At 39.6% G+C, this 18039-nt stretch overlaps 1 protein-coding gene across 1 annotated transcript in view; it reads right to left on the minus strand.

The window, feature by feature from the left end:
• Positions 1 to 18039, minus strand: part of Znf451 (zinc finger protein 451) — a 69690-nt gene that overhangs the window by 9184 nt on the left and 42467 nt on the right. Inside the window, exons 9-14 of the mRNA XM_045157588.1 lie at positions 17462 to 17603; positions 11307 to 12799; positions 8981 to 9124; positions 7169 to 7299; positions 6426 to 6612; positions 1438 to 1503 (exon numbers count right to left, since the gene is read on the minus strand). Of these exons, the coding sequence (XP_045013523.1) occupies positions 1438 to 1503; positions 6426 to 6612; positions 7169 to 7299; positions 8981 to 9124; positions 11307 to 12799; positions 17462 to 17603 (2163 nt within the window). The remainder of the gene's footprint in view (positions 1 to 1437; positions 1504 to 6425; positions 6613 to 7168; positions 7300 to 8980; positions 9125 to 11306; positions 12800 to 17461; positions 17604 to 18039) is intronic.

The following is an 18039-nucleotide window of genomic DNA, read 5'->3' on the forward strand; positions in this document are numbered from 1 at the left end:
GTAAGCCAGATGCACAAAGTGGCGCATTCGTCTGGAGTTCATTTGCAGTACCTGGAGGCCCAGAAGTGCCTATTCTCTCTCTCTAATCATCTGTGTTCAGAAAAACAACAACAAAAAACGAATCAATCCCACTGCCAGATTCAAAGCCCAAAATTCCTATTGCTGCTCTCAGTCACAATGAATTATGAGACTGAGCAAATGCACAAAAATAAATAAAAAATAAATCCACAAGGTCATTTTGTTAGTGTGTTTAGTCACAATCCTTCTCTACTCAAATCTCACAGAATAAGAAAATACTACAATGGAATGCAAATGAAAACCACTTTTTTTTCCCTTAATGTCAAATACACTAATACACTTTCAATTTCTTCAGTGCAGCTTAAAGTATATACTAAAATCTATCAACTCATTTCCTCTAGTTATTAAAAAATGCAGTCTATTATAGAAAATACAAAGCAAAAAATGGTTACATAACACAAACAGTGGGACAGTTAAGAAATGATTTAATGGCTAATGACTCCAAAAGCTTTTTTTTTTAACCTATGGAAGGAAAGAACTTTTCCTTTAATAAGACAGAAAACTATGAGCTGGAGAGATGGCTTAGCAGTTAAGGTACTTGTCTGTGAAGCCTAAGGACACAGGTTTGATTCTCCATTACCCACCCAGCTATACAAGGTGGTACATGTATCTGGAGTTTGTTTGCAGTGATAGGAGGCCTTAGCATGCCCATACTCACTTTCTCTGTATCTGTCTCTTTCTCTTTGTCTCTCTCTCTCAAAATCAATCAATCTATCTATCTATCTATCTATCTATCTATCTATCTATCTATCTATCTATCTATCTATCTATCTATCTATCTATCTATCTATCTATCTGTCTGACTATCTATATATATTGCTGGGCGTGGTGGTACATGCCTTTAATTCCAGCACTTGGGAGGCAGAGGTAGGAGGATTGCTATGAGTTCAAGGCCACCCTGAGACTACATAGTGAATTCTAAGTCAGCCTGAGCTACAGTGAGACCCTACATCAAAAAACAAAACAAAAAACAAACAAACAAAAAATCAACAATGTAAATTCGAAATAAAACTTTACTTTCATTTTCACTATGTAGTCCCAGGGTGGCCTCAAACTCTTGGTGATCCTCCTACCTCTTCCTCCCGAGTGCTGGGATTAAAGATGTATACCACCATGCCTGGCTATAAAACTTTATTTTCAAACTAAGGTAGTACTTCATTGGATTTGGCACAAAGGCCATAATGACTTAACCTGTTCTAGTCTTCTGAAGTAGGTTTATCCTTAAATCATCTTAGGTAAGAAAATGAAAGCTGTCCTCTATACTAAGAAAACTTTTAACTAGAAAACAAGAAAAGTAAAAGCTTAAGAAATTAAAAACAACAGTAAGAAAGGCAAGGAAAGGATTAACTATTAGATTACCTTCTGTGGACAGGAATTCTTCTATTGAAGTATCTTTTCCACCCACATTATCATCACTGTCACACTCTGTAAGACAGAAGAAATGCAGATGTATTTCTGAAAAAGCTGAGCACTAAGATTCACAATTGTCCATGAATAAAATTTCTCTGTATTTCACTGTATGTCTTTGTTGAAGAAATTTGTTTTGCCATTCAAAGTACTTAACAGATCTCAAGCAATGTCTTAGAAAAACAGAATATTTTACTTACATCTTGAAAGGCATATTAAAGCCCCCAAACACTAAGAACAAAAAGAAAATTACCTAGGGGTTTCTGTTACTTCAATATGAAGTCACGGTCAGTCAAAAGCAACAAGTCCAAAGGATTCATAAAAGCCTAAGGTTTTATTATTTATTAATTATTATTACTATTATTTTTTTTTGGTTTTCTGAGGTAGAGTCTCACTCTAGCTCAGGCTGTCCTGGAATTTACTATGTAGTCTCAGAGTGGCCTTCAACTTATGGTGATCTACCTCTGCCTCCTGAGTACTGTGATTAAAAGTGTGCGCCACCATGCCTGGCTTTTTTTTTTTTTTAATATTTTTATTTATTTGAGAGGGAAAAAGAAGGGGAGAGAGAGAGAGAGAGAGAGAGAGAGAGAGAGAGAATATGTCACACCGGGGCCTCCAGCCACTGTAAATGAACTTCAGATGCATGCGTCCTCTTGTGCATCTGGTTTATGTGGGTCTTGGAGAAATGAACTGGGATCCTCTGGCTTTGCAGGCAAGCAGCATAACCACTAAGCCATCTCTCCAGCCCAAGGCTATAAACTAGGTTTGAATCACAAGGGTTAACTTGATTGCTACGGGGTTTCAAACTTAAAAGGTTTCTTTTGCTTCCATCAGTCCTACCTATAAAATACAGAAAATCATGAATATTCCTTGATTTTCAGTTAATCTGCACAAAATTAACAGTCAGAAGAATCAACCCATGGATTTTAGAATTCAGTAATTATTTTATATGATGCCTGTTCTACAGGTCATTGTGCTGCCTCAATCTTCTACACTTTCACAGTATAGTTGAATTTTTCCATTTTTAAGATAGATTTAAAAATCTGTGTTAACAGGTGTGTCTCTAAAGATACCAACTATACTTAACACATATGGCTCATTTATCCAAAGTGAAGCCACACCCAAATGTATGCAACAAAGCTTTCGGTTCACTAGCCAGGCTAAGAAGTTTTCAATATTATTATCGTAAAATCATTTTCATTGCATTTCAGATTCAAGGAAGCAAACACTGGTACACAAAGCATAGGCACCCATACATATTCCAAAACATTCATTTACACTTGGTAGAGAATGGGTAGAGGAGGCCATGGCACAGGTTTCTGGTGAGTTTCCTAGAACCTCCATGTTGCAGACCCCCAAACAGGCTGTTGAAGTGTCAGATATTCGTGTGTGTATACTATACCTAAGCAGCCTCCAAAGATGGGAATATTAGTTTAATCTTGAGACTAAGATCCTAGGGCAACTATAATGCAGACTATTTTCCTTGACTTTGTTTGACACATAATAATTTTTCCTTTCCAAGGTAGCAGAAATCTTATAACCACATCTATCTTGACTCAAATACATAAAGCAAATCCTCCTCAATACTAAAGAAAATTCTCATCTATAGCATCTTTATGTAAACTCTGCAATGTCCTTAGACTACAGCAGAACACGGTTAGACATAAGAACTTACACTCGAGAACTAGCTCTAACTCATGAAATCAAGTTTCCATGAGAGAAAGCAGGCGACAGTGATGAAAGAAAAGCACTGTGTCTACAGACAAGTTATTTAGATTTTCTAAATCCCTGCTTCCTCACCAATAAAATGGGAAAATGTACTTTAATACATCTTATCTTATACAACCTATCTCATAGCATACAGAGAGGCAAGACATGTTATCACACGCCTTTAACTCAGCACTTGGAAAGCACAGTGAGTTCCAGGTCAGCTTGGGCTAGAGTGAGACCTTGCCTCAAAAAAAGGGAAAACAGGGCTGGAGACATGGCTTAGTGGTTTAGGTGCTTGTTTACAAGGCCAATGGACCAAGATTTGATTCCCCAGAACCCATGTCAGCCAGATGCAAAGGTGGCACATGCATCTGGAGTTCATTTGCAGTGGCTGAAGGCCCTGGTGTGCCCATCCTCCCTCTCTCCTTCTCTCTCATAAAATAAATAAATAATTTAAAAAATATATTAAAAAGGGAAAACAAAAACATGCATATCATAGTATATAAAGAGGCTAAAAACTGTATAAAGAGGATAAAAAACATGGAAACACATTCTTTAAATAGGTCTATACTTTTTTGAATATTTAAAAACTGTAAGCAGCTAACATACTGATTGGAATATGGTATGCACTCACATTTGACAGGTGGTATATCCATCTCTGAAGCATAAACCCTGCATGAGAAGATTTGTAACTAAAACACAAAAGGTCGAATAGACAGTCTATGTGTCTCCTCTGATTAAGATCATTACAAAGGTGGGCTGGAGAGATGGCCTAGCTGGTAAGGCACTTGCCTGCAAAACCAAAAGACCTCTGTTGCATTCCCCAGTATTCACGTAAGCCAGATGGACAAGGTGGTGTATGCATCTGGAGTTGGTTTGCAGTGGCTGGAAGCCCTTGTGTGCCTAGTCTCTCTCTCTCTGCCTCTATCCGTCTCTCAAATAAATTAAAAAAAATTTTTTTTTAAAGATCATTACAAAGGGGTTGAAGAGATGGTTCAGCAGTTAAGGCACTTGCCTGCAAAGCCTAACGACCAGGGTTAGAGTCCTCAGTAGCCAAGTAAAGCCAGATGCACAAAGTGGCACATGCATCTGGATTTCATTACAAAGTGGCTAGAGGCCCTGGTGTGCACATTCTCTCTCCTCTGGCTGTGTGCAAATAAATACTTATTGGTACCTTTGAAGAAAATAAGAGTTGGGAAGCTGGCTCAGTGGGAGAGTGCTTACCCAGCAAACATGAGGGTCTGAGTTTGATCCCCAGCACTCACATAAAAAAATCTAATAAAACTACTTCCTAATCTTGGCCATATTAAGTTCTGAGTAGGTGGAAAGAATAAGAATGACTCCAATTTCTGGTAGAAATTCTTAAACCTGGAATATCATCAGGCTGTCTATAAAGTAATTGCAGAAATTCTCACTATGTCGCCTTCCACAGGGCTGGTAATGTAGCTCAGTGGTGATATTTTGCTAGTATGTACAAGGTCCTTGGTACAGTCACCAACACTACAATAGAAAACAATAACACTTAGGTTGATGCGAGTTCATTAGTCATGCACTGGCCAAAAATCTTGAAATTGTAACTGATAATATATATCTAAAATTTAAAGAGAGCTTTCATCAGATTAGCAAGAAGATCTATTAAGCCTCCTGCCCCAAAACAACACTGCCTTAAGAAACTGTCTGGTAGTCAGATCTGAAGACAGGAGCACCATGCTAAGCAAGGCCTTATTCTGGCAGTTTCAGGTAACCAAAACTTCAAGGCGCAACATGAACTATTTATAAGTGGAAGACTGGTGTGGTGGCATACACATGTAGTCCCAGGTACTGGAAAAGCTGAGGAAGGAGGATCACCTGACCTTAAGAGTTCAAAGCTATAGCGGTTAAGGCATTTGCCTGCAAAGCCAAAGGACCTCGGTTTGATTCCCCAGAAGCCACGTAAGCCAGATGCACCAGGGGGCGCATGCATCTGGAGTTTGTTTGCAGTGGCTGGAGGCCCTGATGTGCCCATTCTCTCTCTCTCTCTCAAATAAATAAAAATAAAGTAAAAAAAAAATATTAAAGAAAGAGCTCAAAGTTAACTAGATGGCCCAAGTTGAATACCAACACTCACATAAAAAGCTGGATGTGGCCATGCATGCCTGTAACCCCTGTCCTGTGGCGATGGAGACTGGGGCTTATTGACCAAAACTGGCAGCTCCAGGTTCAGTAAGAGTCTCCATCTCACAGAAACAAAGTAGAAAGAGTGACAGCTGAGACCGTTGTTCTACTTAAGCATGTGCCCGGATAACACTGATCTCTCAGGAGACCAAAGAAAAAAAGGATATTTTTCTTTGAGTTGGATTTCTTACTATGTAAAATTCACTACTAGGCAATTTGAAATTTTAAAAATAAAGTGAAGATCTGCATTTTGAGCTTTCAACATGCAAATATGTATTTTATACACATGAATATTGATTTTGTCTATTCACTTTTAAAAAGGCTTTTGAGGGCTGGAGAGATGGCTTAGCGGTTAAGCGCTTGCCTGTGAAGCCTAAGGACCCCGGTTCGAGGCTCGGTTCCCCAGGTCCCACGTCAGCCAGATGCACAAGGGGGCGCACGCGTCTGGAGTTCGTTTGCAGAGGCTGGAAGCCCTGGCGCGCCCATTCTCTCTCTCTCCCTCTACCTGTCTTTCTCTCTGTGTCTGTCGCTCTCAAATAAAAAAAAAAAAAAAAAAAAAAAAAAAAAAAAAAAAAAATTTTTAAAAAGGCTTTTGAAAAATACCGTGAGTTATACCAGGTATGGTAGCATAGGCTTGTAATCCTTGCATTGCAGTTTAAGGCCAGCTTCACAGTTTTAGCCTGGTATGGCTATAAAAGACCCTACTCAAAATGGACAGATAGACATACATGAATAAATGAGATAAACAAATGAGAATGCAAGTGATGGGCTGGAAAGATAGTGTAGTGGTTAAGGTGCTTGCCTGCAAAGCCTAATGACCCGGGTTCAAGTCTCCAGTACCCATGTAAAATCAGATCACAAAATGGCACAGGTATCTGGAGTTTGTTTGTAGTGACTGCATGTCCATTCTATCTCTGTACTTGCAAATAAATAAATACAACATTAAAAAAAAAAGAATGCAAGTAAGATAAGAAGAGCAGATGGTTCTCTAGCAGACAGAGGGCACTTTATTGATTTCTCTCAGCAGTGAAGTCTCTTCCTCTTGGGCGGCTTGTGCTGTGACGGCAGCTGCATACCTTTGGTGGTATCAGATATGCTATTTAACAAGGCACACATCATGTCTCCCTCTAAGTGGTGAGGGTTTAGTATGTGGGCTGGCCTCTGGGTCTTCTTGAATTGATTCTCTAGCTCCAGAAAACCTTGGTCCCCTGAGAGGATGGTGAAAGGAATCTGCTTGGGCAGCTGTTCATCTAGACGGCCAGCCTAGGTTGAAACAAATGGAACAGGTTGATAGAGATCAGCAAGTTTTAAAGTTACATCTACTTCACAAGAAGAACATACCTAAGAAGGTATATTAGGCTTGTTCCCTAGTCCCAGCCTTCATAAGTAAATTCTGACACATTTAATCATAATGATATGAACAATTATAAGATGAGCTAAATCTGTGTAACACAATCAAGCAAAGAATTTAATGTATAATGGGCCTGGGTTAGTAATTTCTCTAGGTGACTGTCAGAGGCATATGTAAATCTACTGTAACAGTGATTGATAAGGTACCTATTTCAGATGTTAATATATGAAATTATATTAGCATGTATCAAATACAGTATCATGTATATACAGATGAAGCTTTACTAGGAGATAAAACAGTAAATAAACATGCAGTGGCTTCTGCCCTAACAGAAGTCATGAAGAGAACCTGAAGCAGGTTTTATACAAAAATCAGCACTAAAGATTTGTCAGTACAGTTCAAATGGAAAATAAACTGTCCAAATGGATCTTAACTTAGCACTGGATTTTGAATAAAGTGGTGACTCACGTGCATACATATGGCAAAATCAGCAGCATCTTTTCTTTTACTACAGCGAGGATGAAGAAAGAAGCAGCCAATCCTGTTCAAGTAATTATAGATCTTACAGCTGAGTGGAGGTTTCCAATTGGTGTTTCCTCCTATTAATTTAAAAGATAATACAAACAATAATGACTCTGCAGGGAGGGAAAACACTGGGATCTTTATCACAGAAAAACCTGCACTAGGAATATTCCCTTCTACTGGGAAATTACTAGATTAGAATGTAAGAGAACTCACTCTTGCTGTAGGCAACACCTTGTTGCTTTACAGTCTTGGGAAAATACAGGAACCTCCCTGAATCTGCCTACTAAGTTAAAGGATGGTAGGCAGAATCCAAGTAATATATATGACAACTCTCTGAATATAATCATTCTATATAAATGCAAGCATTGGTGGTTTTTACAAGTATGTCACAGCTGGGCTATGGATAGAAAGGATGGACAACAAGCAAAGGCAGACTTCACAATGGCTAATTGATCCAGGCATGAATGAGTTTCTATTTTTAATACTCTTTATAGCAGATACTCACTATACTAAACCTCTGTAAAAGACTTCTTTCCTACAGGTCTGGTCAACAGTTTATAGAGGGGTTTGAACATCAAGGATGAAATGAAGAGGCAGTTTTTGTTGTTGCTGTTGTTGTTGTTGTTTTTGGTTTTTAAGACACGCTCTCACTCTAGCCGAGGCTAACCTGGAGTTCACTCAGGAGTCTCAGGGTGGCCTTGAATTCATGGCAATCCTCCTACCTCTGCCTCTATCAAAACCAGTTCCAGAAGAGGCAGTTTTGATTTGCTGTAAATAACACTACCCTTATTGCTAAGAGATCAAAGCTAAAAAGCCAATTGTGCCTTTTATTAATGGTATACCTTAAAAACCCAAAATAAAAAGTCAACTTTCCAACTGCTTTTTCTTGTATTTTCTTTTTAAGTTAGTGCTGTAACTTAAAACAGAACACATAAAAACAAAAACTCTCTCAGCCTGACTACTTGTACTTTAAAAGCCTGGCACATCACAGGTATTGAATGAATCACTTTTCAATGTGTATAAAAAGATGCATGGGACAGGCGTGGTGGTGCATACCTTTAATCCTAGCACTTGGGAGGCAGAGGTAGGAGAATTGCTGAGTTCAAAGCCACCCTGAGACTACATAGTGAATTCCAGGTCAGCCTGGGCTACAACAAGACCCTACCTCAAAGAACCACAATAAATAAGTCAATAAATATATAAAAAGATGCATGAACTTTCAGTCACCAAACAGAGTTAACATTTATCAAAGAAACAGTTTAAGAAATAATCTAACAGAATAGCTATAATGAATAGTAACAATATTCAAATGGTGTTCTAGTATTTTATTCTTGAAGGCTCTGTAGACTCTCTTAAAGATGAATCTCATTCTCAGATGTTTCCTTACCATATTGTGGTGGTTTGAATAGAACAGATGGCCCCCAATATATTCAGTTCTTTATTGTTTGTAGTTTGCATCTGCTGGCTACCTGGCTGGAGGCAATGTCACTGGGTGATCTTAAGGTGTGGTGGTGGGTTTCCGATTCCAATCTGAAGATATGCAATGTGTGCCTAGCTGGAGTTCCTGAAGTGTGCTGTGGCTTTTGACCTTTAGGCTTGTTCTTCTTTCTGTTTAGGCCTGTGAAGGCAGGCCAGATTCTTCTGCCATTATGGAACTTCCCCTGGATCTGTAAGCTTCAATAAATCCCTTCCTCCATAACTGTGCCTGGTCTGGAAGTTCATCTCAGTGAACCTGAAGCGGTCTGATACACATACCTTGAAAGCCCCAAATAAATGTTCCTTGATTAAGATGCCCAGGCAGATGACCAAAGAAGTTGGACCAGTTATCAAAATCTACAAAGACTATGTGAGTCATAGTTCGCAGGTAGTCCAAATCTGGAAGCTCAACAACTCCTTCCTCTGAGAACACAAAAACATTAACATAAATCCAGTAAGCATTTCTATAAACATTCCAGCTTCTCAAATCTAAAAGATATTAGAAGCCTTGGGCAGGAGAGATGGTTCAGTGGTTTAAGGCACTGGCTTATCAAGCCTGACAACCTGGGTTTGATACATTTGTATCCATCTAAAGTCAGTGGAGCGTATATCTGGATTTCATTTACAGTGGGCAGGAGGCCCTGGCATGCCCATTCTCTATCTTCCTTAATAATATTTTAATTAATAATAATTAATAGTATTTTAATATTTTTAAAAAATAAGTAAGATACTGGAAGGCTAATATGAAAATACATTAGTGGCTCCTATTATTCATCTCTGTTTATACCTTTTGTGAAATTCAAACCTGTATGGTACTTTAATTTAAATCAAATAATATTCATTTTTTATATATATATATATATACACACATACATACACACACACACACACACACACACACACATTTAATACAATCTACTTTCAACTGTAAGATCTTATTATTTTAATTTGTTTTGTTTTGAAACAGGATCTCATGAAGTTCGGGCTGGCCTCACCATGTAGCCAAGGTTGGCCCTCAAGGTTACGGTATGTATCACCATACCTGAGTAAGGATTAAAAAACAAAAACCTTAGGGCTGGAGAGAGGTTTAGCAGTTAAGGGCTTGCCTGTGAAGCCTAAGGACCAGTTGCCAGCTCCCATTTCCCGCCCCTTTCCTGTACTGCCTGACTTTCTACCTTGACAAGGCTTTATGGTTTCCAGCAGTGGTGATGAAAAGCTTTAAATGAGCAGCTTCTACTATGCCTACAGAGGTTCCTTGGATATACCACTGTCATCTTCTCCCGTGTCTTAGCCTTCTGATACCTCCAAGCTCTGAGTAATTCTAAATTTAGATGCTACCCTCAACTTATAGCAATACAAACACAAACTCCCAACAAGTGCCAGAGCAAAAGAAAAGTGCATAAGACAACAAAGTCTATGAATTGCTAATTCACCCTTTAGAGTACTAGACTGCAAGCACCCACATCTAGAGGCAAAACTGAGATGTGTGTGCACAGAGCAGGCCTGTGAAGACTCGGTGGTGGACAGCTGGCTGTAGTGATACAGCTGAGTCCTATCTACTCATGAGGCTGAGTAAGGGAAGATCATTTGAGTTCACAAGTTAGAGAGCAGTCTGGCCAACACAGTGGGACACCATGTCAAAAAATAGATCAATAAAAATTCAGAGGTTCATAATAATATTTTGCCAATAAAAATTTTCATATGTTCATTGTTTTCACTTTACATTGTACAACTTACCATGTTAATATTAAAAACCTACTGACTTTTTCTCATATTTAAAGAATAAAGCTAAGGGCTGGGGAGATAGCCTGGTGATTAAAGGTACTCGCTTTCAAAGCTACTGTCCTGGGTTCAATTCCCTAGCACTCACATAAAGCCAGATGCAAAAAAGCATCTGGTGTTTATTTGCTGTAGCAGCAAGAGACCCTAGCACACTCCCTACCCAAAACACACACACAGATAGAGAGAGATATACCAATATTCCAAGATATACCAATATACCGAGAGAGAGAGATACCAATATTCCAAGCATGGTGCCTCTTGACTATAGTCCCAGCACTTGGGAGACTGAGGCAAAAAGACTGCCACAATTTAGAGGTCATATTGGGCTACAAGAGTGAGGTTGAAGTCAACATGGACCAGAGTGTAAGACTTTATCTCAAAAACAGAAAGAAACAATGAGCGAGAGAAGAAAGGAGGGAGAGGGAGGGAGGGAGGGTGGGAAGGAAAGAGGCCAAAGAGATACCAAAGGATCCCATCTAGACTGGCGATAAAGTTCAACTGGTAGTACACTTCCAACACACATAAACACACAACAGAAGAGAAAAAAATTGATGTCTTTCATTGAGCCTTAATGTTCTAAGAAAAATATGATAGTAAAATTGAGAATACTTTTCAACTGTTTTTGAAAAACTAGCAATTTCCATCCAAATTCTCATGCCTTTTATAAAATAAACTGAGTTCTAAAATATATATTATTTAAAGGCAGCATACACTTGCCCCTTAAGTTTAAAGTAGGTGAATGAGGAACACAGCATAGTATGTCTGAGGTAATTAGCTGACGTCCCACATGTTTCTTTCTTCAAACTTCCATCTACTTCCATACCTATGTTCTGACAGCCTGGGTCCTCCTGGGCTCCTGGTCCGAGCTGCGGGGCGGGGGCGTTGTGCTTCCTGTGGAAGTGCTGCAGTGCGCTCTCTGGGTTGTGGAAGGCTTTCGTGCAGGCACCGCACTTGAGCACGAACTGCTCCTCGGCACTCTTGCTTGCTTGGCCTTGGCCTTGGCCATGCACCTGCTGGACATGTGTCTTCATGTCCTTCAGCCTCTGTGCTGTGGCTGAGCACCAGCTGCAGCGAAACCACAGCTTCCCTTTATCCAGCAGGACTCGGAGGCAATGATCGTGGTCTTTTTTCCTGTTCACTTTGCAGTTGTAACTCTCTCGGCAACCACACACTAACAGAGTACTAGTCTCTACTACTGGAAAATCCTCTTCAGTTTTAATTGTGGTTTCCACTTTTTCTGGCACAAACACATAATCAATGCCATGGCACTCCTTATAGTGACTCAAAAATGCTTCCTCTATGTTAAAGGTAAGATCACAAAGCCCACAGAAGTACTTAATCTTGATCTCATTGTTGTGTTCATCTTGGCAATGTCGGTACAATGTTTCTACCTTATGAAAAGTCTTCTTGCAATGGGCACAGCTGTATCTATGAAACTGGTGACTTGCCACAGACATGCAGTGCTGTTTTACACCTTCTTGGGAATCAAACATATCTTCACAAATTCGGCACTGCCATTTTCCCCTTGCAGGACTATCTGCTGGGCAATGATCAACAATAGTAACAGTTGAAGGCTTGTTAGTACTCAAATTACTCACCACGGAGGATGATGGCAAAGTCTCACTTTCCATCTCATCTACCTCATAAAAGTATCTGTGCCCACTGTGAAACTCAGTCACATGTGCCATGATTGCGTCTTTCTTTAGTAACTCCTTTTTGCATGTCCAACACCAAAACAGAAAGTTGTTTAAATGTGCCCCACCATGAAACCGGCTCATGTGTAAACGAATGACTCCCGAGTCCTCACATACCTTCCCGCAGACGACACACTTGTAACACATTGTGTTTGCTGAGAACACATGTCTTTCTACAGCATCCTCACTTGGGAATTGCTGATTGCATTCACAAAACCAAGTTTTAGCTCTTGACTCTTGTTTCTGGACACCAATCACACCATCATGGCTTTTATCATCTAAATTCCTCTTCTTTTGTGGAATGGCACAATTCTCTGAGATAGAATCTTTGAAAGACATAGTTCGTTTAAGTGATGAGAGTTTTGGTTGATGTAAGGGTGAATGTAAGTCACAAGCAGATTTATTCCCTTCACTGATGTGGCAATAAAGCAAAACCGATTCTTCCATTGAATTAATGAAGTGGATTTTGTGTCCTGAATTCTTCTTGTGACTCCGGGCACTGATTTCATCCACGAAGACACGGCTGCACTCTGGACAATAGCCTCGTACCAGGAATTGCTCTGCAACCTGAAGAATGCTTTTCTCAGCTATGGCTACAGGTCCAGCATTTCGACAGCGAACCCTGATTTGGATTAAAAAAAAATGTTTTCTAAATATGCCATCTCTGCTTTTTCTGACTGAAATTTAAAAATAACCAACATATACATAAAAATTAAAGGATATTTTTCAGGAAAAACGCAGTTGAGAGACACTATCACCTCAAAATACTTGAGTATTACTTATATCCTATCTTTCTGATTCATATAAAAAGGTTAAAATGAGCTGGGCATGGCGGTGCACATCTTTAATCCCAGCACTCAGGAAGCAGAGGTAGGAGGATTGCTGTGAGTTCAAGACCACTCTGAGATTACATAGTGAATTCCAGCCTTCACTAGACCCTACCTTGAAAAAACAAAAACAAACAAACAAAAGGTTAAAATGAATCAGGAAATAATTTAAAATTCAGTAAACATCAGATTCACACCAAATAAGGACCCCAAAGGACAAGCAAATTAAGGTTCTCCAGGGTAACTGGGTGTGGTGGCACATGCCTTTAATCCCAACAGTTAGGAGGCAGAGGAAAGAGGATCTCTGTGAGTTCAAGGACAGCCTGAGACTACAGAGTGAATTCCAAGTCAGCCTGGGCTAGAATGAGACTCTACTTTGAACCCCCCCCCCCGCCAAAAAAAAAAAGACTCTCCAGGCTAAGTGAACTATATATAGAACACAACTCTAGGCTAGCCTCAAATTTGCTATCCTGAAGCATCAGCACTCCTAAATGCTATTACAGGTATTCCGATAAGACCACCACACTCAGCTCTATTCTTTAAGAATTGAGAGGCTAGAAAGATGACTCAATAATTAAGGCGCTTGCCTATAAGGACAAAGATGCAGGTTCGATTCTCCAGTACCTACGTAAAGCTAGATGCACAAGGCGGTACAGGTATCTAGAGTTTGTCTGCAGTGGCTAGAGGCCATGGTGTGCTCATTCTCTTTCTATCTGCCTCTTTCTCTCTCTCAAATAAATAAATAAATTTTAAAAAGTTAAGAATTGTAGCCAGGCGTGTCAGCACACATCTTTAATCCCAGCACTTGGGAAGCAGAGGTAGGAAGATTGCCATGAATTCAAGGCTGCCCTGAGACTACATAGTGAATTCCAGGTTAGCCTGAACTAGAATGAAACCGTAACTTGAACCCCCCTCCCAAAAAAAGTTAAGAATTGAATACTTTGAGCTGGGCATGGTGGCATATACCTTTAATTCTAGCATCACAAGCTGAGCCAGCTTGGGCTACAGAGTAAGTTCCAGGTTAGTCAGGCTACAGTGTAACCCTGCTTCAAGAAAAACAAAAAAGATTTATTTTTATATTGGGAATATACTGTGTTTATATTTGCTCTTCCACTAAAAAACAAGCCTCAAAATGAGCACTGTAGTGATGGCTGTACAAATTTGGACATTTAGGTTGGAAAATTTTACAATGCTGCATCATGTCTCAAAGAAACTCCATGCTTTTTGGCAATCAGCTCCATTCCAGCGCTCCCCAGCCCCAAGTACTCACCGAGCTCTACAAAACTACTCTGTCTTTTTAGATTTCCTTCCTCTGGAACTTATGAATGAAACAGCTCATTTTATTTAGCATCATCTAAAGCTTATTGGAGCTGCAGTATGCTTCAACATTTCATTCTTTCTAGGCCAAATACTCCTACATTGTGTAGTAATGCCACATCCCTTCATTCATTTGGTGGTAGTGTGGTGGTCTGTAATCCCAGCACTTGGGAGGTTAAGGCAAGAGAACTGCTGTGAGTTCAAGGGCACACTGTGCATTCCAAGCCAACCTGGGCTACAGAGTGAGACTTTCTCAAACAAACCACAAGAAAGGTTTACTGAGCTCATAGTTCTGGAGAAGTTCTGGAGATCAGGAGGGCCTCACATTGCATTGTAACATAGAAAACAGTAACAAGTGGACTTGTGAAAAAGAAGAGCAGCCAGTACATGACAAAGAAGCCAGACACACAGAGAAGCCTTGCTTGATCAGTCCCTTACTCGGATCACTAGTCCTGTCCCACAGGCTACCACTCCACTGGAAAACATCAACCCTCTCTGGGTGATGCTCCTGTAATCTAATTACTTCCCAGAGCTGCCACCTCTTTAAGGTAATACCACTTCCCAGTGACTACTACAAATATATTCTAGAAAGTCTCACAACATTAATACAAACAGCAAGAGATTTGTATCTAAAATACATAATGAATCCTTGTTTCCACTACCATAAAAACAGAAAAAGACTCCCTAAATTTATTATTAGTGTGCGTGCGTATGTGCATGTGTGTGCGGTGTATCCCCATGTATGTGCCGTTGTTGTGCCCTATAAGCTGGTCAGTGTGGGCCATAGTGGAACATCAGATGATCTACTTCATGATCCATCCCCTGGTCTTGCTTTAAGTCTGAATCACCTTTTTAATTAATTCTGGAGCTAGCTGGGCTCTGAAGATTCTCGTGTCTCTGCTCCCTTGTGGGATGGAGCTATGGGTGCACGTGGTCACACCCAGCTGTTTTAAGTGGGACCAGGAGATTTGAACTTAGGACAGTCTCAGCAACCCCTGCCCCAGGTCCTTACACTTGCTTATGAAACACACTTAACCGCTGAACTATCTATGTCTCCAGCCTCTAAATTTAAAAATAGACACAATTCTTTGACTGGACACCTCACGAAGATAAACAAATGCTCCATGAGCATATGAAAGTGATTGGCATTGTTCATCAAAATAACGCACATTAACAGTGCAACAAGACTCAAGGGTGGCTAAAATGAAAGCTTGGCAACAACTGGTGGCATGGATGAAGCAGAGTTCTGATGGTTTCTTAGAGAAGTCAGTGTGCACCTTCACTCAACCTGGCACTTCGAAGTCGTCCAAGATCTGGACACACACCTACAGAAAGACCTGTACAAAGTATTTGGGGCAGCTTTACTGACAAGAGCTACAAACTAAGCCTGAACACCCATGGACAGGAGACCTGCACAAACAACAGCACATTTAGTCATACAGTAGACACTGTTCACCTGTGAAAAGAAGCAAGGTACTAAGCAATATAGATAAGCCTCACAGATAGCACAGCAAACAGTAAAAGTATATACTTTCATGAAGTTCTAGAGATAAGACAACTAATAAAAAATGTAAAAAAAAAAATAGATAATGATTGTCTCTGCATGAGCAGTTGGGAAATGACTGGGAAAAGACTCCATGGAGCAATATACATGGCAATATACTACTGAAGCTAAGACATAGATATATGAGTGCTCATTATACTACTGTTTGCTTCGTACAATAAAAAGTTAAGATACAAGGCAGAGACAAGATTTCAATTCATGAAATAGAAGAGAACCAGGACCTGTTATATTCTACTAAATCACTTATCTTACCTATCTATTTGCTTACAGAGTGTGAAAACAGTTGTTCTACTTACATAAATGTAACTGTGTCATTTAGTAGAATACAAACTTCTGACATATTTCAAAAGGAAAAAAAAGAGAGATCTAAGAAACTACACTTTGGACCTTGAGTCTAACCTACAAACTACAAAAATTACAAGAGATAACCAGGGAGTCTTGATATTTGATTACATTAGTTTTGGGGGGCTGGAAAGGTAGCTTAGCAGTTAAGATGCTTGCATGCAAAGCATAAGGACACAGGTTCAATTCTCTAGTAACCATGTAAGCCAGATGCACAAGGTGGTGCATACATCTAGAGTTTGCTTGCACTAGCTAGAGGGCCCTGGAGTGCCCATTCTCTCTCTCTTTCTCTATCTGCCTGTCACTCCCTCCCTCCTTTCTCTCTCTCAAATAAGTAAATGAATAAATAAAATTAAAAATTACTTTTTAACGTGTGGTAAGGGCCATATCTTTCCATTTCATTTAAAGAATCCTTGTCATTTACAAACTGAAGAAGCAAATATCACACTTAATACTTGCTTCCAAACTATGTGTTGTACATGGCAGCATGTGACTGTCACATGCTGATAGTTTCTAAAAGTCTGAAGAAAGGTGTACCAGTATTTTTTAGACTATTTACCCAAATTTCATATGTTGCTTAAAATTTTCCACTCTAGTCCAGACGGGAGGCTGAGACAAAAGGCCTCGAGTTCCAGGCCAGCTGAAGCCTCATAGGGAAAATTTCTCAAAAAAAAAAAAAAATCTATTGTAATGACAAAGAAAAGTATCACGTATTTTAAAATCCCTTTAAATTTCCTTATGAATTTAGTGTGTCAATGACAATTAATTCTTCTCATCTATATATGGTACTTTCTATTCTGGTTAACTGTATGCCATGGTGATATCCTCACCCTTTCCTCTACTCACACATTCACATAGAGTGATATAGAACTGCTAGCCTGTGTATGTTCAAAATATACATATATCTACTCTCCCCTCTACCCCTAACTTTATTTTCCTCATTTTCAAAGGAGAGACAGATGGAATAGAAAAGTAGCTGCGGGCCGGGTGTCATAGCGCATGCCATTAATCCCAGTACTTGGGAGGCGGAGGTGGGAGGATCGCTGTGAGTTCGAAGGCACCCTGAAACTCCATAGTGAATTCCAGGTCAGCCTGGGCTACAATGAAACCTTACCTTGACAAAACAAACAAACAAAACAAAAAAGAAAGAAAGAAAGAAAAGTAGCTGCCGAATCCTCCCAATGGTGAGCAACTCCCAGGATGCCCCACAGCCTAAGAACAGAACTCCACAAACCTGAAATGGGCAGTGATCTCCATGTGGGAACGCAATGTCTGGTGGCAGGCAACACACTTCACTTGAAATGGAACATCTTTGCACAGAGAGATCAAAAGTTTCTTTGCAAAAGATGGAAATGATATTGGATGTGCCTTGTTATCTGAAAGATAAGATGTAACTACAGAGTGGTATGGACAAAGGGACCCACCTTCCTCTTTCCCTCTTACCATCAGTTAAGTGACTGAAAAGAGTTTATGTAGTACAACTTAAGGGAAGCCATTGTTTAGCCTTTAATACAAAGAAAGCTTTATATTCAAAATGAGTCTTAAAATGCAAAGAACATCTAATTTTTCAGATATCATGTATATAACAAAAACATTATGCTATATAAATGCTTTCTTCCCATGTTTCTTGTCACTACTCAGAAGTAAACTTTGTTCATAAATACAAATAGGAAAGAAGAAACTTTTTTAGACTTGAAATAAGTATTTTTCATTTTCATGGCTCTAAAACTGATGAGTACAAATTCAAAGCTGGTTGTGGTGGCGCACACCTTTAATCCCTTGGAGGGATAGTGAATTCCAGGCAGCCTGGGC

This window comes from Jaculus jaculus, chromosome 8, assembly GCF_020740685.1.
Source record: "Jaculus jaculus isolate mJacJac1 chromosome 8, mJacJac1.mat.Y.cur, whole genome shotgun sequence".
In the NCBI taxonomy this organism is placed as follows: Eukaryota; Metazoa; Chordata; class Mammalia; order Rodentia; family Dipodidae; genus Jaculus; species Jaculus jaculus.